We start from the raw sequence: 26,560 nt of genomic DNA, 5'->3' as shown, positions 1-26,560 counted from the left end.
TGCTGCTTTTAATATTTGCTCTTTATGTTTAATTTTTGTTAGTTTGATTAATATGTGTCTTGTTATGTTTTTCCTAGGGTTTATCTTGTATGGGACTCTCTGGGCTCTTTGTACTTGGTTTTTGTTTTCTTTTCAATTTTAGGAAAGTTTTCTGACTATAATCTTTTCGAATACTTTCTCATGCCGTTTCCTTTTGTCTTCTCCTGGGACCCTATGATTTGAATGTTGGGGCGTTTAACATTGTCTCAGAGGTCTTTCAGGTTGTCCTCATTTCTTTCTATTCTTTTTTCTGCTCTGCTTCATTTATTTCCACCATTGTATCTTCTAGCTCACTTATCTATCCTTTCTTTTGCCTCAGAGTTCCTTTGATTTCTTTTGGTTCCCTCCAGAGTGTTTTAATCAGTTTTGCATTGTTCGTTATTGATTGACTCTTTTTTATTTCTTTTAAGTCTTTGTTAAACATTTCTTGCATCTTCTTAATATGTGTTTGTAGTCTGTCTGTAACTCGATTTTGTTTTCAAGATTTTGGAGTACCTTTACTATCATTATTCTGAATTCTTTTTCAGGTAAACTCCCTTTCTCCTTTTTTGTTTGGTTTGGTTAATTTTTATCATGTTCCTTCACCTAATGGATATTTCTCTGCCTTCTCATTTAGTTTGCTGTGTTTGGGGTCTCCTTTCTGCAGACTGCAGGGTTATAGTTCCTCTTATTGTGGGTGTGGTTGGATCCTGTGTGTGGGGTTGGACCTTTGCTTGTGAAGGTTTTCTGCTTGGGGGAACTTGTTTTGTGTTCTGGTGAAAGGAGCTGGACATTGTCTCTCTGTAGGGCAAGGAAGTGTCCAGTAGTGCGTTTTGGTGTGTTTGTGGATTTGATAACGGTGTATGAAATATCTTGTATTGGAACTTGCATTGGAACTTGATGGCTCTTTGGTGAAGCTTGTTTTTAGTGTAGGCATGGAGAGTTTTGGATAAGCTGTTGTCTATTAGTGTTCCTTGGGGTCAGAAGTTCTATAATGGTCTAAAGTTCTGGAGGTGAGCCTCCACCTCTGTGTTTGAGTCCCCCTCCTACAGTAGCATTAAAGCTTCTCTGTCCTCACAGCACTAAAGACAAAACCCCAAGGTTAATATTGAAACAACTCTCCCCAGCCAGGAATACACAGAGAGGTTCACAGAATTACGTAGAGAAGAGGAAACGGGGAGATACAAATGACCAGGTTGAGAAAATGGAGAGTTAGAGGGGGATAGAGCAGTCAAGACAGCAGTTGAATGCCTAAGTGAAAATGGGTACTATAAAATAGATGCTTAAAGGCTCAAAATTAATAATAATTATCAAAAAGCAAAGATTAAAAAACTAGGATAGAAATTAGACTTTCAGTATACTACAATAAAGTACAATATAAAAAATACAAAACAAATTCTGTCAAAAAAATAAAAAAATATTTGTATGGAGTTTGTTTAAAAAGGGGCTTTAATTTTAAAGAAAGGTAATAGACTACAAATATGAAAGTTAAGGAAATAATAAAGAACAATTTTTTAAAAAATTAAAAATGATAGTGAAATGTTTACAGGAATTTCTCTGGAGCTGTTGTGGGCTGTGTGGGGTCAGTTAAATGTCAAATAATCCCTTATTCTGGCTTGTACTTGTTCTCAAAGTCTGTTCTTGACCCGTAGATGCACAGTCTCAGATTAACTGGTGGATTTTAATCTGTTGTATCTGCCACTTTCAGGTGGTTCCCCCTTCTTTGCTTATTTTGGCCTCCTGTGTTTGTAAGTTTCTTCAGTATCTAATCTCTGCCCTGAGTTGAAGGGGCAAAGGTGACCATTTATTCAGGCTCACTTGATCAGTTGTGTTGTGGAGAGCGACACACACACTGCAGGCAAACACTGCTGGGATGTGTGGGGAGTGCTCGCAGTGAATGGACCACATGGGGGTTGCTGCAGCCCAAACTGGTGTGTACTTCCCAGGTCCATATTACTCAGGCTCCCAGGTCCTCTGCAAGGACCCTGTCCTGGGAAGGCCCTTGCTTTCGTGCACTTTCCAGGTCCAAGCCTCTCAGGCACATATTCCTGGATGTGCCATGAGCACACAGACCCAGATGGGTAGTGTGTCTCATGCATCTCTCTGGTCCCAGCAGCTTGTTTTCCTAGGTGTGCAGCAAGGGCATAGTCTCATGTGTGCCTTGTGTCTCCTTAGGGTAACTGGTCTTAGATTGTAATACTTATGGCAGATATGAACCATCCAGGGTCCCAGGAAGACATGGTTAGTGACTGGCAGCCTGGTCACAGCTTGGTGGGAGAAGTATCTGGGGTTGAGATTGCAGAGGTCCCTTGCCTTCTGCCTCTGGCTGTGGTGTACCTGCCTGTTAGCCTCCAGAGAGGGAAGGCCACTGGCTTACTCTTCTTGGTATTCCCTAGGGTGCAATCCTTTGTTCTGTGATTGTGCCAGGGGTCACGGTGAGATGTAGAAAGGTCTTTTTTTTTTCATTGTCTCTCTGGAATTCCCAGGGATTGGGTTGCTGTGTCACATTGGCCCCCTCAGATTGTCCTCTGAGCACTCAAGCCTGGTCCTTACCCTAAAGACCAGTGATGCATCCTGTATACAGCCCCTCCTTTGGGCAGAAGTGAGTGTGTGAGCCTTTTGCTTTTCTGCTTGTAATGCGGTTCGGTGCAAAAATTCTGTGGTGATTCTTCCCATTATATTGCTCTCGGAGATTCCAGAGCTCTTCACTGACCCTCTCTGTGATAGGGTTTCCTATTGTGTGGAAACTTCTACATGACTCCCTCTGCAGGTGAGGTCACTGTCCCTTAATCCCCTGTCTCTCTTTTCATCTATTATCTTTTGTCCTACCTTCTTTTGAAAAGATAACCTTTCGTTTCTGGTATCTGGTGTTCTCCACTAGCATTGAGAAGTTGGTTTGTGGAAGTTGCTCCACGTTCATTTGATCTTTTGATGGATCTCTAGGGGAGAAAGTGGTCTCCCTATCCTATTCCTCCACCGCCATAGGACCTCCCTCCCTCTTCTGTGTATTCTTGTCATATATTCTTATTCTTTTGTGCTATTGTTAGGTTCTTGCTATTTCTGTCCATTATTGTGCCCATCCTTGCATGACTTTTTTCTTGCTCTCAATTTTCTTGAAGAGGTCTCTTGTCTTTCCTGTCTTTTGGTTTCCTCTAGTTTTTGTATTGTTCATTTAAGTTTTTCTTATCTCTCCTGCTGTTCTCTGAAGCTGTGTGTTCAGATGGATATGTCTGTTCAGTTTCTCCTTTGACTTTTACTTTTCTCAGCTATTTATAAGGCCTCCTCAGACAACCACTTTACCTTCTTGCATTTCTTTTTCTTGGGAATAATTTTAGTTACCACCTCCTGTACAGTGTTACAAACCTTTGTCTATAGTTCTCCAGGCACTCTTTCCGATCTAATCCCTTGAATCTGTTTGTCACTTCCACTATACAATCTTAAGGAAAGTGGTGTAGGTCATATATGAATGGCCTAGTGGTTTTCCTTACTATCTTCAGTTTAAATCCCATTTTGGCAGTAAGTATTCATGCTGAGCACAATCAGCTGCAGGTCTTCTTTTTGTTGATTTTATAGAACTTTTCTGTCTTTGACTACAAAGAATGTGATCAATCTGGTTTTGATATTGACCATCTGGTAATGTTCACGCCTAGAGTCTTCTCTTGTATTGTTGGAAGAGGTTGTTTAGCATTGTGAAAGTGTTAGTCACTCAGTCATGTCTGACTCTTTGCAACCCTATGGACCATAGCCCGCCAGGCTTCTCTGGTCTTGGAATTTTCCAGACAAGAGTGCTGGAATGGGTTGCCATGCCCTTCTTCAGGGTATCTTCCCGGTTCAGGGATCAAACCCAGGTTTCCCACACTGCAGGCAGATTCTTTACCTTTTAAGTTACCCGAAAAGCCTGTTTAGCAGTATAATTGCTAATAATTATGGTAGTAGGTGTTACTCAGTTTTACAGAGACCAGGACGTTTAAGTGCCAGGTTATCTATGAATGGAATTAGGCCTTCAGGAACCTGCTAAACTATGTGTTATGTTGTTGTTATCTTGGTATGCCTTTTAAGAATGTGGTAGATACTTTCTGTCTTAAGTCTCTTCAGAATTTGTTTCATTGATCTATGCTTTCCTCAGTAACTTAGATCCTGTTTGTATTCAGTAAGTGCTAAATAATAAACTTTTTTTTTTACCTTTGTAGGATATATATAGTACAGAATTTTATTTAGTAAATTCTCACTTTATTTTGTAAAGTATTTCCTTTATTTAAGGATTTCTTTTTCCCCCCTCTGAAGGTACAAAAGTTGTCCAAGAATGAAGTGCTCATGGTGAACATAGGATCCCTTTCAACAGGAGGAAGAGTTAGTGCCGTCAAAGCTGATTTGGGTAAAATAGTTCTCACTAATCCTGTGTGCACAGAAGTGGGAGAAAAAATAGCCCTTAGCCGAAGAGTTGAGAAACATTGGCGGTACGTTTGTCAACTTTCACTTTTCATTTCAAAACAATATACATTTTGTTGTGGTATATTTGTTCTTAATGGTGTATGCATGTACAGGTACAAACTCTTTTCCTTGAATTCAGTGCTTCTCAAGGCTTAACTCAGCAGTGTATATGAATCACTAAAATCTATACTTCTCCCTGCTGGGTAAAGCTACATTTCAGTTTTTACCCCATGTACTGAGACTGGCTTTCATTTAAGTCTCAAACATAGTTTGTATAAAATCAAACAATTAAGAATCAATCATTCTGTTTTCTTTGACTTTTTAAATAAATATTCATTTTATTATTATTCATATTATATATTATTCACATTCATATTACTACATGTGCATGTGTCTATACATATATACATATGTATATGTATATATGTGTGTGTGTGTATATATATATATACATATTTGTGTATACCTTAGTTTTTTCAAAATAACTGAGTAGGTAGTATAGTCTGGAATTCTTAGTAAGAATAAGGATATTCTCTTATTCAGCTAGTTCAAAGATTTTAACATTGGCAGAATTTAAAACGTACAGTTTTGTTTTAACATTGTCCTTTACTGACTTTTCATTTCTTCAGCCCAGTATCATGTATTTCCTTTCCAGTTTTACTTCCATTTCATTTTCCTTTAGTTTTTTCCTTTCTTTCAAGTTTGCACATTTGAGTTACTTCTTTCCTTCATTATTTTCCTCTCACCTTGTGTACTTCATGGCATGTGGAACCTCCCCAACTAGGGATCAATTAAACCTGGACCTTCTCCTGAAGTGGAAGCACAGTCTTAACCAGTGGACTGCCAGCGAATCCCCTTGTGTATTCTCTGTAATATGGAACTTTTTTTCTTGTCTTAACATGAATTAAAATTTCAGTAGTACAAATCAGTTAATTTATACAATCTTTCTTAATTTCAGTTTGATACTTTATAATATTACATTTACATTATATCATAGTCCATATTGGTTTATAGTTTGTGTTATGTCCTTATCATAAGGGCGCAGAATATCTGGCTATACTTGGTTGGAGAGGTTAATTTTGTTCCTTTAAGCCGTCTGATTTTGCTGTTGTAAGGTTTTTTTTGTTTGTTTGTTTTTTGATTGTCTATTAGGAGAACCCTTGATGGGATGGCAGATAGCCTGCTTCTCATTAAATTGCCTACCCCTTTCCCACCTGATTATTTTTGTTTGATCTTCTCTCTGGGATTGATCTTCACTGTGTGTTACTTTTACACATTTATCATTTGCCAGTTCTCTTTTTTTATTTATTTAGATACTATAATGTGGATGGACTCAAAGGTGTATAGGTTACTCAGTAGGTTACGATCCATTACTGTTTTTTGGTTTTGAATATACATTTAAACATCTTATTTATTTTTTGTTGTACTAGGTTTTTGTTGTGCAGGAGGTTCCTTTAGTTGTGGTGAGCAGAGGCTACTATTTGTTGTGGTGCTTGGGTTTACTAGTTCCAACATGTGGGCTAAGTAGTGTCTCGAAGGCTCTAGACCACTAGCTTAAGTGGTTTTGGTGCACAGGTTTAGTTCCTCTGCAGCATGTGTGAATTCCTGGATGGGGATGAATGTGTCTTTCCTATACTGCCAGGTAGGCTCTCAACTACTGGAACATTTGGGAACTCCTAGTTTCTTTCCATTTTGATGATCATGACTCACTTTGTTGTGATTCTCTTTATCTTTGTTCCCATGTTCTTTTTTTTTTTTGTAAATTAATTTATTTTAATTGGAGGCTAATTACTTACAGTATTGTGGTGGTTTTTGCCATACATTGAGATGAATCAGCCATGGGTGTACATGTGTTCCCCATCCTGACCCTCCCTCCCACCTCCCTCCCCATCCTATCCCTCAGGGTCAACCCAGTACACCAGCCCTTGGCACCCTGTCTCATGCATCGAACCTGGACTGGTGATCTATTTTACATATGGTAGTATACGTGTTTCAATGCTGTTCTCTCAAATCATCTCATTCTTGCTTTCTCAGAGTCCAAAAGTCTGTTCTTTGCATCTGTGTCTCTTTTGCTGTCTCACATACAGGGTCATGGTTACCATCTTTCTAAATTCCATATATATGTGTGTTAGTATACGGTATCGGTGTTTTTCTTTCTGACTTACTTCACTCTGTCTAATAGGCTCCAGTTTCATCCATGTCATTAGAATGGATTAAAATGCATTCCTTTTAATAGCTGAGTAGTATTCTATTGTTATATGTACCACAGCTTTCTTATTCATTCATCTGCTGATGGACACATAGGTTTCTTCCATGTCTTGGCTATTGTAAACAGTGCTGTGATGAACATTGGGGTCTCTTTCAGTTCTGGTTTCCTGAGTGTATATGCCCAGCAGTGGGATTGCTTGGTTGTATGCCACATCTAAAAAAATCCCCACACTGTTCTCCATAGTAGCTGTACTAATTTGCATTCCCACCAACAGTATAAGAGCGTTCCCTTTTCTCTGACCCTCTTCAGCATTTATTGTGTGTAAACTTTTGGATAGCAGCCATACTGACTGGCATGAGATGGTATCACATTGTGGTTTTGGTTTGCATTTCTCTGATAATGAGTGATGTTCAGCATCTTTTCATGCATCTGTTAGCCATTTGTATGTCTTCTTTGGAGAAACGTGTTTGGTTCTTTGGCTCATTTTTTGATTGGTCGTTTATTTTTCTGGTATTGAGCTGCATGAGTTGCTTATATATTTTTGAGGTTAATTCTTGGTCAGTTGCTTTATTTGCTATTATTTTTTCCCATTCTGAAGGCTGTCTTTTCACCTTGCTTATAGTTACCTTCATTGTGCAAAAGCTTTTAATTTTAATTAGGTCCCATTTATTTATTTTTGCTTTTACTCAGGAAGGTGAGTCATAGAGGATCCTGCTGCTATTTATGTCAGAGAGTGTTTTGCCTATGTTTTCCTCTAGGCGTTTTATAGTTTCTGGTCTTACATTTAGATCTTTAATCCGTTTTGAGTTTACTTTTGTCTGTGGTGTTAGAAAATGTTCTAGTTTCATTCTTTTACAAGTGGTTGACCAGTTTTCCCAGAACCACTTGTTAAAGTAATTGTCTTTTCTCCATTGTATAGTCTTGTCTCCTTTGTCAAAGTTAAGATGTCCTTAGGTGTGTGGATTTATCTCTGGGCTTTCTATTTTGTTCTATTGATCTGTATTTCTAACTTTGTGCCAGTACCATACTGGCTTGATGACTGTATAACCTGAAGTCAGGCAAGTTGATTTCCTCCAGTTCCATGCTTATTCTTCAAGATTGCTTTGGTTTTTCAAGGTTTCTTGTATTTCCATACAAATTGTTAAATTATTTGTTCTAGCTCTGTGAAAAATCCAACTGGTAGGTTGATAGGGATTACATTGAATGTATAGATTGCTTTGGGGTATTATATTCATTTTCACTGTATTTGTTCTTCTATCCGTGAACATGGTCTATTTCTCCATCTATTTGTGTCCTCTTTGATTTCTTTCATCAGTATTTTATATCTATATATAGGTCTTTTGTTTCTTTAGGTAGATTTAGTCCAAAGTGTCTTATTCTTTTCATTACAGTGGTGAATGGGATTGTTTCCTTAATTCCGCTTTCTGTTTTTTCATTGTTAGTGTATAGGAATGCAAAGGATTTCTCCGTGTTAATTTTATATCCTGTAACTTTACTGTATTCATTGATTAGCTCTAGTAATTTTCTGGTGGTGTCTTTAGAGTTTTCTGTATAGAGGATCATGTCATCTGCAGAGTTTGACTTCTTCTTTTCCAATCTCAAGTCTTTTTATTTCTGTTTCTTTTCTGATGGCTGTGGCTAAAACCTCCAAAACTATGTTGAATAATAGTGGTGAGATTGGGCACCCTTCTCTTGTTCCTTAAGTTTAGGGGAAATGCTTTCAGTTTTTCACCATTGAGGATAATGTTTGCTTTGGGTTTATCATATATGGCTTTTTTGCTTTGGGTTTATCATATATGGCTTTTATTATGAGGGATATTCTTTCTGTGCCTGCTTTCTGGAGGGTTTTTATCATAAATGAGTGTTGAATTTTGTCACAGGATATGTCTGTATTTATTGAGATAATCATATGGTTTTTATCTTTCAATTTGTTAATGTGGTGTATCACATTGATTTGTGAATAGTGAAGAATCCTTGCATCCCTTGGATAAAACCCACTTGGTCATGATGTATGATCTCTTTAATATGTGGTTGGATTCTGTTCGCTAGAATTTTGTTGAGGATTTTTCATCTGTGTTCATCAGTGATATTGGCCTGTAGTTTTCTTTTTTTGTGGCATCTTTGTCTGGTTTTGGTATTAGGGTGATGGTGGCATCATAGAATGAGTTTGGCAGTTTAGCTTCCTCTGCAATTTTCTGGAAGAGATTGAGTAGGATAGGTGTTAAATTTTCTCTAAATTTTTGGTAGAATTTACCTGTGAAGGCATTTGGTCACGGGCTTTTGTTTGTTGGAAGATTTTTTATTACAGTTTCAATTTCTGTGCTTGTGATAGGTCTGTTAAGATTTTCTGTTTCTGCCTAGCTCAGTTTTGGAAGGTTATACTTTTCCAAGAATTCTTCCATTTCTGCCAAGTTTTATTGGAAGTTTTATTTATTCTTCCCTTTTATTGTCATATAGTTGCTGATAGTAGTCTCACGATTCTTTGTATTTCTGTGTTATTCTCTTGTGATTTCTCCATTTTCATTTCTAATTTTGTTGATTTGATTCTTCTCCCTTTTTTTCTTGATGAGTCTGGCTGTTGGTTTGTCTGTTTAATCTTCTCAAGGAACTAGCTTTTAGCTTTGTTGATTTTTGTTATAGTCTCCTTTGGTTCTTTTTTTTTGCATTTATTACTGCTATAATTTTTAGTGAAGGAAACTTCACTGAATTTTAGAAGGAAACTTCTGCTAACTCTAGGGTTCTTAATTTCTTCTTTTTCTTTAGGTGTAAAGTTAGGTTATTTGTTTGATTTTTCTCTTGTTTCTAGAGTTAACCTTGTATGCTTATGAACCTTCCTTTTAGCACTGCTTTTACTGAATCCCACAGGTTTTGAGTTATCGTGTTCATTTTCATCTGATCTATGTATATTTTGATTGCTTCTGTGACTTGTGTTTTTGTTTTTGTTTTTTTTTCACAATCTTGATGTTTAGGCTCAATATGTATGTATTTTTAATAGTCTTTTCCCTGCAGTTGACATTTAATCTTACCACATCATGATCAGAAACTACACTTGAAATTATTTCATTATCAGTGCTAGATTTATGGCACAGGATATGATCTATCCTGGAGAATGTTCCATGTGCACTGGAGAAAAAGGTGAAGTTCATTGTTTTAGGGTGAAGTGTCTTATAGATATGAAGTAGGTCTAACTGGTCTTTTGTGTCATTTAAATTTTGTCTTTCTTTGCCAGTTTTCTTCTTGGTTTTCTATCCACGTTGTGAGTGGATATTAAAGAAATCTCCTACTATTATTGTCTTACTGTTAACTTCCCTTTTCATACTTGTTAACATTGGCCTTATGTATTGCTGTGCTCCTTTGTTGGGTGCGTGTATATTAATAATTGTTACATCTTCTTCTTGGATTGATCCTCTGATCTATTTAGTGTCCTTGTTTGTCTCTTTTCTTGGCCTTTATTTCAAAGTCTGTTGTAACGTATAACTCTTGCTACTGCTTCCTTCTTTTGGTCTTTATCTGCAGGAAATATCTTTTTCCAGCCCTTCACCTTCAGTTTGTAATAGTTTGTGGTTTTGAGGTGGGTCTCTTGTAGAAAGCATATGTAGGGGTCTTGCTTTTGTATCTTTTCATCCAGTTCATTTGTGATTTGGGGCGAGTTTATAAACGTCTTCTGTGTTTCCTGTCTAGAGAACATCCTTTATCAGTTTTTCAGTAGTTGGTTTGGTGGTGCTGAATTTTCTCAGCTTTTGCTTGTCTATAAAGCTTTTGATTTCTCTTTAATATTTTAATGAGATCTTTGCTGGGTATATTAATTTGGGTTGTACGTTTTTCTCTTTCATGACTTTAAGTATGTCTTGCCATTCCTTTCTGGCCTGAAGTGTTTCTACTGAAAGATCAGCAATTATCTTTATGCGACTCCCCTTGTGTATTATTTTTTCCTTTTCCCTTACTGCTTTTAATAGTTGCTCTTTGTGTTTGATCTTCATTAATTTGATTAATATGTGTCTTGGGGTGTTTTGCCTTGGGTTTATCCTGTTTGTGACTCTCTGGGTTTCTTGGACTTGGATGGCTATTTCCTTCTACATTTTGGGGACGCTTTCAACTGTTACCGCCTCAAGTATTTTATTATGGCCTTACTTTTTGTCTTCTTCTTTTGGGAGTCCTATGATTCAAATGTTGGGACATTTAACACCCTCCCACAGGTCTCTGAGGTTGTCCTCATTTCTTTTAATTCTTTTTTCTTTATTCCTCTCTGCTTCATTTACTTCCACCATTCTATCTTCTACCTCAGTTGTCCTATTTTCTGTCCCTGTTATTCTACTGCTGGTTCCCTCCAGAGAGCTTTTGATCTCACTTACTGCATTATTCAATGTTGATTGACTGTTTTTATTTCTTCGACGTCCTTGTTAAACGTCTCTTCCATTTCCTCAATCCTTTTCTCCAGTCTGTTTATCTGTAACTGCACTTTGTTTTCAAAATTTTGGATCATCTGTACTCTCATTCTGAATTCTTTTTCAGGTAGACTGCCTATCTCCTCCTCTTTTGTTTGGTTTGGTTGGCATTTATCCTTTACCTGCTGAATATTTCTCTGCCTTTTCATTTTGTTTAGATTGCTGGGTTTGGGGTGGCCTTTTTGTATGCTGGAAGTTTGTAGTTCCTTTTTATTGTTCAGATTGTTCCCTGTGGTTGGAGTTGGACTAGTGGCTTATCATGTTTTCCTGGTTAGGAAAGCTTGTGTCTTTGTTCTGGTGAGTGGAGTTGTATTTTTTCTAGCTGGAGTGCAGATAGTGTCTAGTAGTGAGTTTTGAGATGTCTGTAGGTTTGGTATGACTTTGGGTAGCCTGTATTTTAGTGCTCAGGTCTATGTTCCTGGGTTGCTAGAGAATTAGCACGGTGTGTCTTGCTCTGCAACTTGTTAGCTCTTGGATGGAGCTTGATTTCCGTGTAGGTATGGAAGCTTTTGGTTGAGCTCTTGTCAATTAATGTTCCCAGAGTTAGAGTTTTCTAGTGTTCTCAAGTTTTGGATTTAAGCCTCCTGCCTCTGACTTTCAGTCTTACTCTTGCAATAGTGTCAAGACTTCTCCATGCATACAGCACAGATGACAGAACATCTAGGTTAATGGTGAAAAGATTCTCCACAGTGAAGGACACCCAGAGAGCTTCACAGAGTGACATGGAAAAGAATAGAGGGAGGAGGGAGATGAGCTAACTAGTAGGGGAAGAGGGGTGGAGTCAAAAGGGAAGAGGCCAGTCTAGCCAGTGATCAGTTCCCTAAATGTTCTCTACAGCCTGGAATACCGAGAGAGATTCACAGAGTTAAATAGAGAAGAGAAGGGGGAGAGAGGAGATAGAGGTGACCTGGGGGAGAAAAGGGAGAGTCAAAGGGGGAGAGAGGGATCAAGCCAGCAGTCATACCCCTAGGCAAAAATGGGTACTGAAGATTAGATTTTTAAGGGTACAAAATTGATAGCAAATACCAAAAAGCAAAGATGAAAAATCTAGAGGTTAGACTTTAAAAAATACAATATTAAAAATGCAAAACAAGATCAATCACAAAATCTATTTAAAAATATGTATGAAATTTGCTTTAAAAATAGGGTCAGGCAGGGTTCAGTTCAGTTCAGTTGCTCAGTCGTGTCCAACTCCTTGTGACCCCATGAATCACAGAACATCAGGCCTCCCTGTCCATCATCATCTCCCGGAGTTCACTCAAACTCATGTCCATAGACTTGGTGATGCAGTCTAGCCATCTCATCCTCTGTTGTCCCCTTCTCCTCCTAACCCCAATCCCTCCCACCATCAGAGTATTTTCCAATGAGTCAACTCTTCGCATGAGGTGGCCAAAGTACTGGAGTTTCAGCTTTAGCATCAGTCCTTTCAAAGAACACCCAGGACTGATTTCCCTTAGAATGGACTGGCTGGATCTCCTTGCAGTCCAAGGGACTCTCAAGAGTCTTCTCTAACACCATAGTTCAAAAGCATCAATTTTTTGGCACTCAGCTTTCTTCACAGTCCAACTCTCATATCCATACAAGACCACTGGAAAAATCATGTGAAAGAAAGTGTAGTTGCTCAGTCGTGTCCGACTTTTTGCGACCCCGTGGACTGTAGCCCACCAGGCTCCTCCGTCCATGGGATTCTCCAGGCAAGAGTACTGGAGTGGGTTGCCATTTCCTTCTCCAGGGGATCTTCCTGACCCAGGGATCAAACCCAGGTTTCCTGCATTGCGGGCAGACGCTTTAACCTCTGAGCCACCAGGGAAGCCATAAAAGGTTATAAATATGAAAATTAAATCCGTGGGGAGTGCTCACAGTACATGGGCCACACTGGGTTTGACCCTCTCACAATGTGTGTACTTTCCCTGTCTGCAGTGCTTAGGCTGCAGGTTACTCTGCAGGGGAACTGTCCAAAGTAAGCCCTGGGTTGTGTGCCCTTCTTAGATCTAGGATACTCAGGTTCAGATTCTCGGGTACTCCACAAAGGCACAGACTTAGTTGGGCATGCATTTTGTGCCCTTCCAGATCTGAGCAGCTCGGGTGACCTGGTGTTTGGTGAGTGCACTGTTCCAGGTGGGTGGTGCATCTTGATCACCTCCCCGGTCCCAGCTACTTGGTTTCTTGGGTGCGCAACAAGACTGCCTTCTCAGGTGTTCACGTGTCTTCTCTGGGGAGTTGATCTCTGGCTGCAATCCTCCTGGCATATGTCAACTTTCCAGGATCTCAAGAGTTGGTTAGCAAATGGGAGCCTGCTCATGGTTTCGTGGAGCATGCCATCTGTGGGGCCACAATTGCCCCTTGCCTTCTGGCTTTGGTTGTTGCCAGCCTGTGTGTCTGCCTCGAGCGTGGGAATGGGCATGTCCACAGCTGGCTAGCTCTCCTCTGGTATTCACTCAATCCTATGTTCTGTGAACAGGCTAGGCTCTACCTCAGGTTAGAGCTTTTCAGGAGAAAGTTCTATCTCTGTTTCTTTTTCTTCCCCCTCTCTCTGGCTGTACCTCAGCTTGGGTTGCTGCCTCACGTTAGTTCTCTCAAATTGTCCTCAGGGCATTACCCTAAGCATGCATCCTAAGCCTCCTTGTTCAGCCCCCACTCACTGGTGGCAGATGCAAGTATCTGGGCTACTTCTCCACTGGGAGTTATAATTAGGTGCATAATCTGTGTTTTTTTTTTTCTTCCCAGTTATGTTGCCCTCTGAGATTGCCAAACTCCCCACAGACCTGCCCATGAGAGGGTTTCCTGGTGTTTGGAAACTTCTCCTCTTTCATGACCCCTTCCCTGGGCCTGGTCTCTGTCCCTAACTGTTTTATATTTTGTCCTACCTCTTTTCAAAGCTAATGGACTGCCTTTCTGGGTGCCTGGTGTCTTCTGCTAGCGTTCAGAAGTTGTTTTGTGGAAGCTGGTCAGCAGTCAGATGATCTCTTTTGTGGAATCTGTGGGGGAGAAAGTGGCCTTCCCATCCTGTTCATCTGCCTTCTTAGGACCACCCTATTTCCATGTTCTTTGTTGGGGTCCTTAATTCCTTGACTAGGGATTGAATCCACACCTGCAGCAGTAAAAGCACTGAGTCTCAACTGCTGGATCACCAGGGAAGTCCTATTCCTAAATTCTTTTAAAAGTAACCCATCATTTTTCATTTGTGTATTTTGTTGTTGTTATGGAATTACATATAACACCATTAGAATGTTTTATGCCAAATGATATGGTTAATTTTAAATCACATGGAATGTCTCTTTTTTTTTTTCAATTGGAGGATAATTACTGTGTGGTATTGGTTTCTACCTTACGTCAACATGAATCAGCCACAGGTATACACATGTCGCTGCTGTCTTGGACCTCTCTGCTTCTCACTTTCCACCTATCCTACCCCTCTAGGTTGTCCTAATGGCTATCTGTTTTGTCTTTCATATGTATATGTTTTCTTGCTACTCTCTCCATTCATCTCACCCTCTCCTTCCCCTTCCCCATATATTTATATGTATATACAGTACAGCTTCCTTATTATTTATCTGTTGATGGACACTTCAGTTCAGTTCAGTTCAGTCGCTCAGTCATGTCCGACTCTTTGTGACCCCATGAATCGCAGCACACCAGGCCTCCCTGTCCATCATCAACTCCCGGAGCTCACTCAAACTGACATCCATTGAGTTGGTGATGCCATCCAGCCATCTCATCCTGTGTCGTCCTCTTCTCCTCCTGCCCCCAATCCCTCCCAGCATCAGAGTCTTTTCCAGTGAGTCAAGTCTTCGCATGAAGTAGCCAGAGTAATGGAGTTTCAGCTTTAGCGTCATTCCTTTCAAAGAACACCCAGGACTGATTTCCTTTAGAATGGACTGGTTGGATCTCCTTGCAGTCCAAGGGACTCTCAAGAGTCTTCTCCAACACCATAGTTCAAAAGCATCCGTTCTTTGGTGCTCAGCTTTCTTCACAGTCCCAACTCTCACATCCATATATGACTACTGGAAAAACCATAGCCTGGACTAGATGGACCTTTGTTTGCAAAGTAATGTCACTGCTTTTGAATATGCTATCTAGGTTGGTCATAACTTTTCTTCCAAGGAGTAAGCGTCTTTTAATTTCATGGCTGCTATCATCATCTGCAATGATTTTGGAGCCCCCAATAAACTCTGACACTGTTTCCCCTGTTTCCCCATCTATTTCCCATGAAGCGATGGGACCAGATGCCATGATCTTCGTTTTCTGAATGTTGAGCTTTAAGCCAACTTTTTCACTCTCCTCTCTCACTTTCATCAAGAGGCTTTTTAGTTCCTCTTCACTCTTCACTTTCTGCCGTAAGGGTGGTGTCATCTGCATATCTGAGGTTATTGATATTTCTCCTGGCAATCTTGATTCCAGCTTGTGCTTCCTCCATCCCAGCGTTTCTAATAATGTACTCTGTATATAAGTTAAATAAGCAGGGTGACAATATACAGCCTTGACATACTCCTTTTCCTATTTGGAACCAGTCTGTTCCATGTTCAGTTCTAACGGTTGCTTCCTGACTTGGCATATAGGTTTCTCAAGAGGCAGGTCAGGTGGTCTGGTATTCCCATCTCTTCCAGAATTTTCCACAGTGATCCACACAGTCAAAGGCTTTGGCATAGTCAGCAAAGCAGAAATAGATGTTTTTCTGGAATTGTCTTGCTTTTTTGATGATCCAGTGGATGTTGGCAATTTGATCTCTAGTTCCTCTGCCTTTTCTACAACCACTTAGGTTGTTTCTATATTGCAACTGGTAAACATCAAAAGCACACATTTTTCTTGTTTTTAATTCATTTATTTCGAAGATAATTTTTTTATAGTGTTTTGCTGGTTTCTGCCATACATCACCGTGAATCAGCCATAGATATAAATATGTCCCCTTCCTCAGTAAACTCCCTCCCACATTCCCTCCCAACCCACCCTTCTTGGTTGTTACAGAGTACCAGATTTGAGCTCCCCTAGTCATAGAGCAAGTACCCACTGGCTATTTTATGTATGGTAGTGTATCTTTCTTTGCTAGTCTCCCAATTCATGCCACCCTCTCTTTTAAAGATCTATTTGTACAGTTAATGGCTGTTGATATGATAGATAAATTATATCTTTGTATATGGTATATATTATTAATTTTTACATATTGAATATATAGATTCTGTGCTCCAGAATTAAATATTGCAGTTTTCTTTGTCTGTGTTCTGTTTTGCCAAGGGAGCAGTATGTTTTCAGAGATCTTTTGTTGCTATGTACTATCTTTTCAGTTCAACTTGACAGATGTCCTTTATCATTTATTTAAAAACTAAGTATACTGAGAATGAATTCAAGAACTTTTATCTGTCAAAAACCTTCATTTCTTAATATTGAAAGTATTTTTAAAGTTAGCATTCTTGCTTGGTAGTTTTTTTGCTTTAATACTTTGAGTGTATCATCCTGTTGTCCTTTGGCCTGCAAGATACCTGCTAAGAAATTCAGAGATAATCTTGTAGAACATTTGTTATTATGTACTGACTCACTCTTCTTGCTGTTCTAACATTTTATGTTTGTTTTTGCCTTGGATGGTTAGGTCATAGTTTGTCTTGTTATCTCTTTGGGTTTTCCTAGTTGGAAAATTTTGAGCTTCTTGTATATATTCATGTATCGTTCCAGTCATTAGTTCTTCAGATAAACTGTTCATCTCTTCCTTTCTGGGACTCTCATAATTATGATTCTAGTGATGTATTTTAGGTTATTTAGTTGATGTTACTTTTTTGTTTTTTCTTTTTTTCCTCAATGTCAGTAATTTAGATTACCTGTTTTCAAGATTTGTTCATCCTTGCTGATACTGTTCGAATCTGCTGATTTATTAGCCTAGTGAGATTCCCAGTTGTCCTTGCATTTTCTGGCTTTAGAACTTGAATATAGCTTTCTATTAATTTCTTGTTTTGGAAATACTTTTTATAATTTGTTTTGTATTAGAAATTCTCTATGTGTAAAGTCTAATTTTATTGATGTATGATGTTCCTAATGATTTTTGGGTCTATATTTCTCCTTTAGCTCTTTGAAACTATGTAGGACATTTGCTTCAAAGTCCTTCTCAAGTAAGTCCAGGGCCTCTGCATTTAGTATCTTGGCTTGTGTTTTGTTCTCTTACATGGACTGTGACCTTGCTTCCCCGTATATTTATATGCCTTGTTTTATTTAAGATTAGGCATTTGAAGAAAAGAAAAAAACATAAAAACAGGCATTTCTTCTAGTCTTGAAAAACTTCAGAAAGAAAACATCAACCTAATATCTAAGCTTCATCTTCCCTGGAGCTGTATTCTTTTGTCTGATTTGTCTGTGAACACAACTTTTTATGTCTTAATATCCCTGAGTCTCACTCTTGCTTCTTCTGGGACCCCCATTTTATTATATTCCTTTGCTCATATTCCTTAATCCCTCAGGCACCTTTAACCTGTAATCTTTCTGAAACTTTTATTTACCTGGTCTCACACAACTGCTTTCAGGCATCTTCAACATCATAGTACAACTGTGCCAGAGTTCTGCAGGTATTCCAAGTCCAACAAGGCAGAAACTAGTCTATTGAGCAGCCCTGAAACAGGACAGGCCTTTGAAAACAAGTGCTGTTTGTTTCCTTCTGTCTCATGAGGGGAACTGTGGATTGATTGGCTTCTACTTGGCTATAAGGTACTGGGTGAGCAAAAATGCCACAAAAGTTTTTTCTCTTATAACTGTAGCTTTGTTTTGTTAGTTTATCCTTAGCTGCTGCTTTGGTCAGAATGTTACTTACTTGATGTTCTATATCTGGAACCTATATCACCCATTTTTACTAACTTTCTTTTTCTTTTATATTCTTTAGAATTGTATTTTTTATTCATATTTAGGTGGTTTTCTTTTAGAAGGAGAACTTTAGTTATCAGTCCAGTGTGGTGTTTGACTGTGCTATTGAGAATAATCTGTTTATAGACTGTCTATTCTAGTTCTTCACCTTTTTCTCTTCATTTATTTTCCTTTAAAGCTATTATATTCCTTTGAGATGCTATAAAAGACACATTTTTCAAGGGAAAAATTGGTAATGACTTCTTTTCTTTTTAAATAAGTTGGTGTGTGTGTGTGTGTGTGTTTTTTGTCTTGGGACATTATACCTTGGGGGACCTAAAGTGCTCCTGTTTCCTAATTCTGAAAGGGTAGGTAGTTTTTTTATTTTTAGAGAGACGTTAGTATATGTGTTATAGCAAATTCTTGTTTGCTTTTCTTGTCATTTGTGGTGGCCAAAATCCATATATGAGGCTCTGGGATTCTAACAAGGTAATATACAGACTATTCTTCGTAGAACAGAAATTTTGAATTTAGAGGAAAATGTAGTAAGAACAGTTTTGTCAAAATTTTATACTTATGCTAATGAAATGAACTTAAAATTCATAATTTCTTTTATTTTTCACTTTGCAGTTTAATTGGTTGGGGTCAGATAAGAAGAGGAGTAACCATCAAGCCAACAGTAGATGATGAATGAAGATTATCAGTTAAATAATATATTTGGATGAAGTCAGAATTTCTCTTAACAAGCTAGTGGTTTAATTTTAAAGCAGTACCAGCAAATATATTTCATTTCACTAGTAGAGCTGTTAAAGTTTTCATTTTTTTCTAATGGGAATTAGTTTTTATTCTAAAATAAATAATAGGGTTTATGATAAATGTCAGAATTAGCATGTTGATGGTTTCAACCCACATTTTAGCAATGTCACTTTTGTGCATCAGTTTAGGTTTCAAATGAAGTTGCTGTTACAACCAGCCTTTGCTAGTGTACACATACCACTGAACCTGTTTGAAATAAAATTTTTCTCTTAGTTTTTCATGATTTGCCTTTGAGTATTTCTGGGGGCTATCACACCATTCAAAACCTGCAGACGTAGTCTCCTTCAAAACCAGCTTTTCTTTTTAATCCCATATTTTGTCCCCTTCTTTTTAAAATGTAGAGTGAGAATTAATAGGTTCAAATTGAATTGTCCCTTAAACTAGGGGATTCCCTGGTGACTTAGATGGTAAAAAATCTGCCTGCAGTACAAGAAACTCAGGTTTGATACCTGGTTGGGGAAGATCCCCTAGAGAAGGGAAGAGCAATCCGCTCCAGTGCTTTTGCATGGAGATTCCCATGCAAAAGAAAAGCTGGTAGGCTATATAGTCTTATGGGATCACAGAGTCAGATGTGACTGAGCAAGTAACACTTAGAGCATAAGGGATTAATTACATGGACAGACCTTTCTCACCCTTTACTATTTTCCTAGACTGAAACACAGGAAGCTTAAGCCAATTTTATGTTTGACCCCAGTTGTTTGACCCATATGATCCATATGCCTCACCCTACTCCAGTACTCTTACCTGGAAAATTCCATGGACGGAGGGGCCTGGTAGGCTTGCAGTCCATGGAGTCGCCAAGAGTTGGACACGACTGCGTGACTTCCCTTTCACTTTTCACTTTCATGCATTGGAGAAGGAAATGGCAACCCACTCCAGTGTTCTTGCCTGGAGAATCCCAGGGGCGGGGGAAGTCTGGTGGGCTTCCGTCTATGAGATTGCAGAGTCAGACACGACTGACCCAACTTAGCATAGCATAACATAGCATAATATGGATTCTAACTACTAGCCTTTTTTTCCTTTTTTTTCAAATAGCATGTTTCTCTCCCCCCCCCCCGCTGTCCCCCCCCCTGCTCCCCACACAACCCCCCCCCCCACCCCACGCTTTTTCCTTCTTCCTTAAAATACTCACTAGAAGGGCTTCCATGGTCTAGTGGTTAAGACTCAGCATTCCCACAGCAAGGGGCATGAGTTCAGTCTAGTCAAGAAGTAAGATCTCATTTACCTTATGGTGTGAAAAAATTCATTATAAGTAATAATTGTTAAAATTGGCATACTCATGCTCTTAATTCACACTTGAAAAAAATTAGAACTTGCAGAAGACACAGAGCTGATGATGTAAGCAGTTTGCAAATAATGATGTTTCCTTAGCCCAGATACTTTTAAATTGACTTAAGCCAATCATATTTAAAAATTAATAATTTGAGATACAGTAGGCTGGGAGACTTAAATGTATTACAGTACTGAATACGTTGTTTTTAAAGAAATATAAAGGCAATATTAACATTTAAGCTGATGAGGCATATGGGTCATGAATTTAAGATCAAGAACAGGTTTATCTACAGGTTTAAAGTTCTGCACGTGATTTCAGTAGCATCATGGAGCTGGTAAAGTCCAAAAGGGATTTAATTCATTTTGGCAATTCCTATAAACTAACCTTTGCCTATAAGGAAAAACTTACACTTTTATTGTGTACTTTGCTTGTCCTTTGGCATGTTCTATTCTTTATATATAGCAGTTTGTTAGAAAATTCCATTGAGCCTGGGCACTGTTATCCCCATTTTACTGTTGAAGAAACAGGCATAAGGAAGCTAAGAAAGTTTTCCAAGCCTTGCAGCTAATAAGTAGCAGAATTAGAATTCAAGTCTAAATTATCTGGATTCAGAGTTTATACCCTTAACTGTGAAATTACACATCTCTTTTGGAAGCTACATTTTCCAGTTGTGGGTGCCATGGTATCAAGATAGAACTTCCTAAATCTTTTTCAAGAGATATTCATTTTTTCAGAGTCTTTTTCCTCTGCTCATTTTATTACTGTTTTCATACTATTTTACTTGCTTTTTATATTAATGCTAGTTATAAGCGTTCCTTCTATGAGGGAGGAGTCTCAGTTTCCTTGTTTTGGTCATCTGTCTTTGCTTTATATATATTGAGAGTAAGTTTAGGTAAAGTAGACTCTGTGTATCATTTAACTAAGGAAATAAATGTCTGTAATACTGTTTTTGGCTAGTAAGACTTATTTGCTGTTAGTATGGTTTTATCAGCATAGTTTTGATTTGTATCTACCTAGCATAACTTTGGCCTTTGGTTTCAACTGTAATTGTAGTCAGAAGTAAAACATTTAGGAGATTTTACAACTTTTATTTCCATAAAAGATCAGAGAATACTTAAATTTGAGTAAGCACAGACTGTAATGAACAAACACTTTTAAATTTGGTTTCTACATCATAACTAGGACATAGCTTATGATTTTGTTTAATAAATTGCAGACATGCTATATAGATCATGTGCTCAGTATTTAAAGTAATACTTAGCCCAGTAAGATCATTGGGAGAATATGCAAAACTTTTAAAAATAATCTTTCAATAATTCTTCTGAATTTAATTTTGTATGTATTATTTCTGTCTGAGAAACTCATGCAGTTGAAACAGGAATCAAAATGTCTGCTGCTCATTCTGTAATTAAAGCAAAATCATGCAGTCTGGTGTTTAGAAATGAAGTGGGTTGGAAGGAGCAATTTCAAAGGATAATCATGAGGGGGTGGAAATAGCTTTTCCTAACATTTCTACTTTAATGCTTTCTCTGGAAAGTCATGAATGATGAAAATTATACATGGGATGTTGATTTCTAATGTGTCATTTGCCTGTTTCTGACATAAGTAGCACTAACTTTCAGGGCTCATACAGGTAACATGCAGAGGACCCAAACACAAAAAATTAAGTAAAGGAAAGTAAGCCACCAGGCTCCTCTGTCCATGAAATTTCCCAGGTAAGAATACTGGAGACGGTTGCCACTTCTTTTTTTCAAATGGTAGCAGTGGTGATAATTAGATTCTGAGCCATCCAGGGTGATAAAATTTTACCAAGAAGGACTTCTTATTACTTTACTTTTAAATGATATGAGTCTAAAACTAGATTTTAGTACTGGGAGAGGAAAAAGTGGAAGCAAGAAGTTCTTCCTGGAAAAAAGTGCTTTGGTAGAATGGAAAACTAAATGTAGTTTAGTAGAATTGTGTCGTACCAAGAGTTCAGAAGTTTTGTTTGTAAATTAAGTATTTAGACTAAATTTAGACCACTTTTATTTGGGGCGGAGTTCATTGAGGTTTTATTATTTATTATGATGATTTTGTTCAGTTAATTTAAAATTAGATATTGTGACTTAGAATGAACTGAAGATGTATTCCCTTAGCAGTATTTTGGAATTGATGAATTTGTGCAGAATTGATAGTATTTTTTGCTGGAGTGAGTGGAAGAATTTACTTAAAGCCATAAAAGCTCTTTATTTTTTGCACTTACGGAAATGTTTTAACCTTCAACTTAAGTTGCTTTCTTAAGTATAAGCTCTTTATGAGGAAGTTATGGTAATTTGTGTCCAGAAATTTATTCATTTCATGTAATTTGTGGGTTTATTGACAAAAATTAATTGTGAGAGCCATTATCTTCATACTGCATTTGAGTCTTTAGTATTACAACATGTTTAATTTTGAATTTCTAACCTTTTCCGCCCCTACTCAGCTAAACTAGGGGTTTATGAATTTGTTTTATCAAATGACCAGTGTTTTTCCTCTATTTTCCTTTTTGAATATTGATCTCTGCACTAAAAAAAATTTTTTCTTTGGTCCATTTCCTTTCTCTGAGTCTAAGTGACTGTTCTCTTCAGGTGGAAGGTTAATTTTTTTTTTCCTAACACAACCATTTAGTATTATAAATTTTCCTCTATGTTCTACTTTACTTGGATCCCACAGATGCAAAACATACTATTTTCATATTTAATTTTTATAAAAATTTTTCCTTTGAAACTTTGATCAATGAGTGTTCAGCAGTATTAGATTAGATACCACATAGTTGAGTTTTTTTCAGGTACCTTTCTTTTACTGGTTTCTCAGTTCATTTCTTTGTAGCCTAAGAAAGTACATTTTCTGAGTTTTAATTGTGAATTTCTTTTGTCATGGTCTAGAATTTGATATATTTTGTATGTTCTATGTGCACTTAAAAACTGTATGTTTACTGCTATTAGGCAGGAATACATTTGATGGAGAATGGGGGGAACTAAAATGCCTACTGAACTGAGAAGCACGAAAAATCATCAGTGGGTAAGTTTATGTAGGGTAACTTAGAAGGTGGTGCCTGGATCAGATGAATAATGATCTGAAACAGTTGCAGCTGCAGGCTGCACCCCTGAGGATATATTGGGACAGTTTTATAGTAAATCTAGGTGGGAGGACTGTGAGCTTGGAAACAGTATGTTCATTCCCGGATTCCAGTATTTACAAATGGGTGACTAACCTGGTGTGTCAACAAAAGAGTCAGATGCAGTACTTGCATGCAGTCGGTTTGTTTCCAAGGCAAACCATTCAATATCATGGTAATCCAAGTTTATGTCCTGACCAATAATGATGAAGAAGCTGAAGTTGAACAGTTCTGTGAAGGCCTACAAGACCTTTTAGAACTAACACCTGAAATAGATGTTTTTTTCATTATAGCGGACTGGAATGTAAAAGTAGGAAGTCAAGAAACACCTGGAGTAACAGGTGTTGGCCTTGGATTACGGAATGAAACAGGGCAAAGGCTAATAGAGTTTTGCGAAGAGAACACACCGGTCATAGCAGTCACTCTCTTCCAACAACACAAGAGAAGACTCTTACACATGGACATCACCAGATGGTCAATACTGAAATCAGATTGATTATATTCTTTGCAGGCAAAGATGGAGAAGCTCTATACAGTTAGTAAAAACAGGACTGGGAGGTGACTGTGGCTTGGATCATGAATTCCTTATTGCCAAATTCAGATTTAAATTGAAAGCAGGGGAAACCACTGGACCATGCAGTTATGACCTAAATCATATACCTTGCAATTATACAGCAGGTTTTAGAAAACGCAGAGGAACCAGAGCTCAAGTTGACAACATCTGCTAGATCATTGAAAAAGCAGGAGATTTCCAGAAAAACATCTATTTATGTTGTATTGACTATGCCAAAGCGTTTGTGTGGATCACAGTAAACTGTGGAAAATTCTGGAAGAGATGGGAATACCAGACCACCTGACCTGCCTCTTGGGAAATCTCTTTGTAGGTCAAGAAGCAACAGTTAGAACTGGACATAGAATAGCAGACTAGTTCCACATAGGAAAAGGATTACATCAAGGCTGTATATTGTCACCGTGCTTATTTAACTTATATACAGAGTACATCATGAAAAATGCTGGGCTTGATGAAGCACAGCTGTAATCAAGATTACCAGGAGAAATATCAATAACCTTAGATACGCAGATGACACCACCCTTATGACAGAAAGCAAAGAAGAACTAAAGAATCTCTTGATGAAAGTGAAAAAGAGTAAAAAAGTTGGCTTAAAGTACAACATTAAGAACACTAAGATCATGGCATCCGGTCCCATCAAATAGGTGGGGAAATGGTGAAAACAGTGGCAGACTTTATACTTTGGGGCTCCAAAATCACTGCAGATGGGGACTGTAGCCATAAAACTAAAAGACATTTACTCCTTGGAAGGAAACTTATGACCAACCTAGATAGCATATTAAAAAGCATATTTGCCAACAAGGTCTGTCTAGTCAAGGATGTGGTTTTTGCAATAGTCATGTATGGATGTGATAGTCAGACCATAAAGAAAGCTGAGCTCCAAAGAATTGATGCTTTTGAACTGTGGTGTTGGAGAAGACTCTTGAGAGTCCCTTGGACTGCAAGGAGATCCAACCAGTCCTTCCTAAAGAAGATAAGTCCTGGTTGTTCACTGGAAGGACTGATGCTGAAGCTGAAACTCCCAATACTTTGGCCATCTGATGCAAAGAGCTGACTCTTTGGTAAAGACCCTGATGCTGGGAAAGATTGAAGGTGGGAGGAGAAGGGAACGACAGGATGAGATGGTTGGATGGCATCACTGACTCAATGGAGATAGGTTTGGGTGGACTCTGGGAGTTGGTGATGGACAGGAAGGCCTGGCCTGCTGCGGTTCATGGAGTAGCAAAGATGGGACACGACTGAACTGAATAAAAATTGTAAAGCAATTATCCTTTAATTAAAAAATGGATCAATTAAATTGAAAGTGATTCTTAGCAGCATATATGAGTACCAGTGATAAAGATAACAGTCTCTGGCTTCAAATGCTATCATTTGACATGAATAATACACTGAAAACATAGCAGTTTCCTGACTCCAATATCAAAATTTAAGAATACACCAAAATAATTAACTACTTAGAGAAGGAACAAAAAATGAAAATAACTACTTAGAACCAACAGCAAAAAGAACAAGTGGGATTTATCAGAGTTTCTGTATTTTAACAGCAGTAGCCTGAAAAGACATAAAATCTACCTCATGTATTGTTAGAATTTTCTTTTCTGATGACAGATGGCTTAGAGATTGGGAAATATGATTTGGTTGCAGAGGCATGTATCCAAGTATAGTTCTGTTAAGATTATAGAAAACGGGTTGGACAATTAGCAGTTATATATAAACAAGTCAAGTGGGCCTTAGAAAACGTTCAGGTCAATTCAGTTGCTCATTTGTGTCCGACCCTTTGCAGCCCCATGAACCACAGCATGCCAGGCCTCCTTGTCCATCACCAACTCCTAGAGTCCACCTAAACCCATGTCCATTGTGTCGGTGATGCCATCCAACCATCTCATTGTTTGTTGTCCCGTTCTCCTCAGGCCCTCAGTCTTTCCCAGCATCAGGGTTTTTTCAAATGAGTCAGCTCTCCACATCAAGTGGCCAAAGCATTGGAGTTCCAGCTTCAACATCAGTCCTTCCAATGAATACCCAGGACTGATCTGCTTTAGGATGGACTGGTTGGATCTGCTTACAATCTAAGGGAATCTCAAGAATCTTCTCTAACACCACAGTTCAAAAGCATCAGTTCAGTGCTCAGCCTTCCTTAAGTTCCAACTCTCACATCCATACATGACCACTGGAAAAACCGTAGTCTTGACTAGATGGGCCATTTTTGGCAAAAGTAATGGCTCTGCTTTTCCATATGCTGTCTAGGTTGGTCATAACTTTCCTTCAAGGAGTAAGCATCTTAGTTTCATGGCTGCAGTCACCATCTGCAATGATTTTGGAGCCCCAGAAAGTAAACTCAGCCACTGTTTACACTGTTGCCCCATCTATTTTCCATGAAGTGATAGGACCAGATGCTGTGATAACAAAATGGATGTGATAGTATTCCCACTGGGCAGTTTAAAAATCATAAATGGTGATGCTCTTCAAGTGCTAGACTCAATAGGTCAGGGAATTGGGATAACTCAGCACTGGCCACAGGGCTAGAAGAGATCAGTTTTTACTCTAGTCCCAAAGAAGGGCAGTGCCAGAAAATGTTCAAACTACTGCACAGTTGCATTCATTTCACATGCTAATAAGATTATGCTCAAAATCCTCCAAGCTAGGTTTCAGTAGGACATGAACTGAGAAATGCCAGATAACACAGCTGGGTTTAGAAAAGACAGAGGAACCAGAGATCAAGTTGCCAATCTTCTTGAACCATAGAGAAAGCAATAGGATTCCAGCAAAATTCCTTCATTGACTAGTATCCTGAACTTTGACTGTTTGGATTACAACACACAAGTTTTTAAAAAGATGGAAATAC

General features: G+C 38.3%; 1 protein-coding gene across 2 annotated transcripts in view; it reads left to right on the top strand.

The window, feature by feature from the left end:
* Positions 1-18,958, top strand: part of LOC132659062 (eukaryotic translation initiation factor 2 subunit 3, Y-linked-like) — a 45,154-nt gene extending 26,196 nt beyond the window's left edge. The window contains exons 11-12 of one of the 2 annotated variants that reach the window (XM_060408718.1): positions 4,303-4,475; positions 18,553-18,958. In XM_060408718.1, the coding sequence (XP_060264701.1) occupies positions 4,303-4,475; positions 18,553-18,616 (237 nt within the window). In that variant the 3' untranslated portion in view covers positions 18,617-18,958. Of the gene's footprint in view, positions 1-4,302; positions 12,136-18,552 lie in introns of those variants that run through there. The other variant, XM_060408717.1, reaches the window with a different exon arrangement.
* Positions 18,959-26,560: the final 7,602 nt, after the last annotated feature.

The sequence above is a fragment of the Ovis aries genome, chromosome Y (genome assembly GCF_016772045.2).
Source record: "Ovis aries strain OAR_USU_Benz2616 breed Rambouillet chromosome Y, ARS-UI_Ramb_v3.0, whole genome shotgun sequence".
Taxonomy (NCBI): Eukaryota; Metazoa; Chordata; class Mammalia; order Artiodactyla; family Bovidae; genus Ovis; species Ovis aries.
Note: the sequence above shows the minus strand (reverse complement) of the source record. Positions and strands in the feature narration are given on the sequence as shown.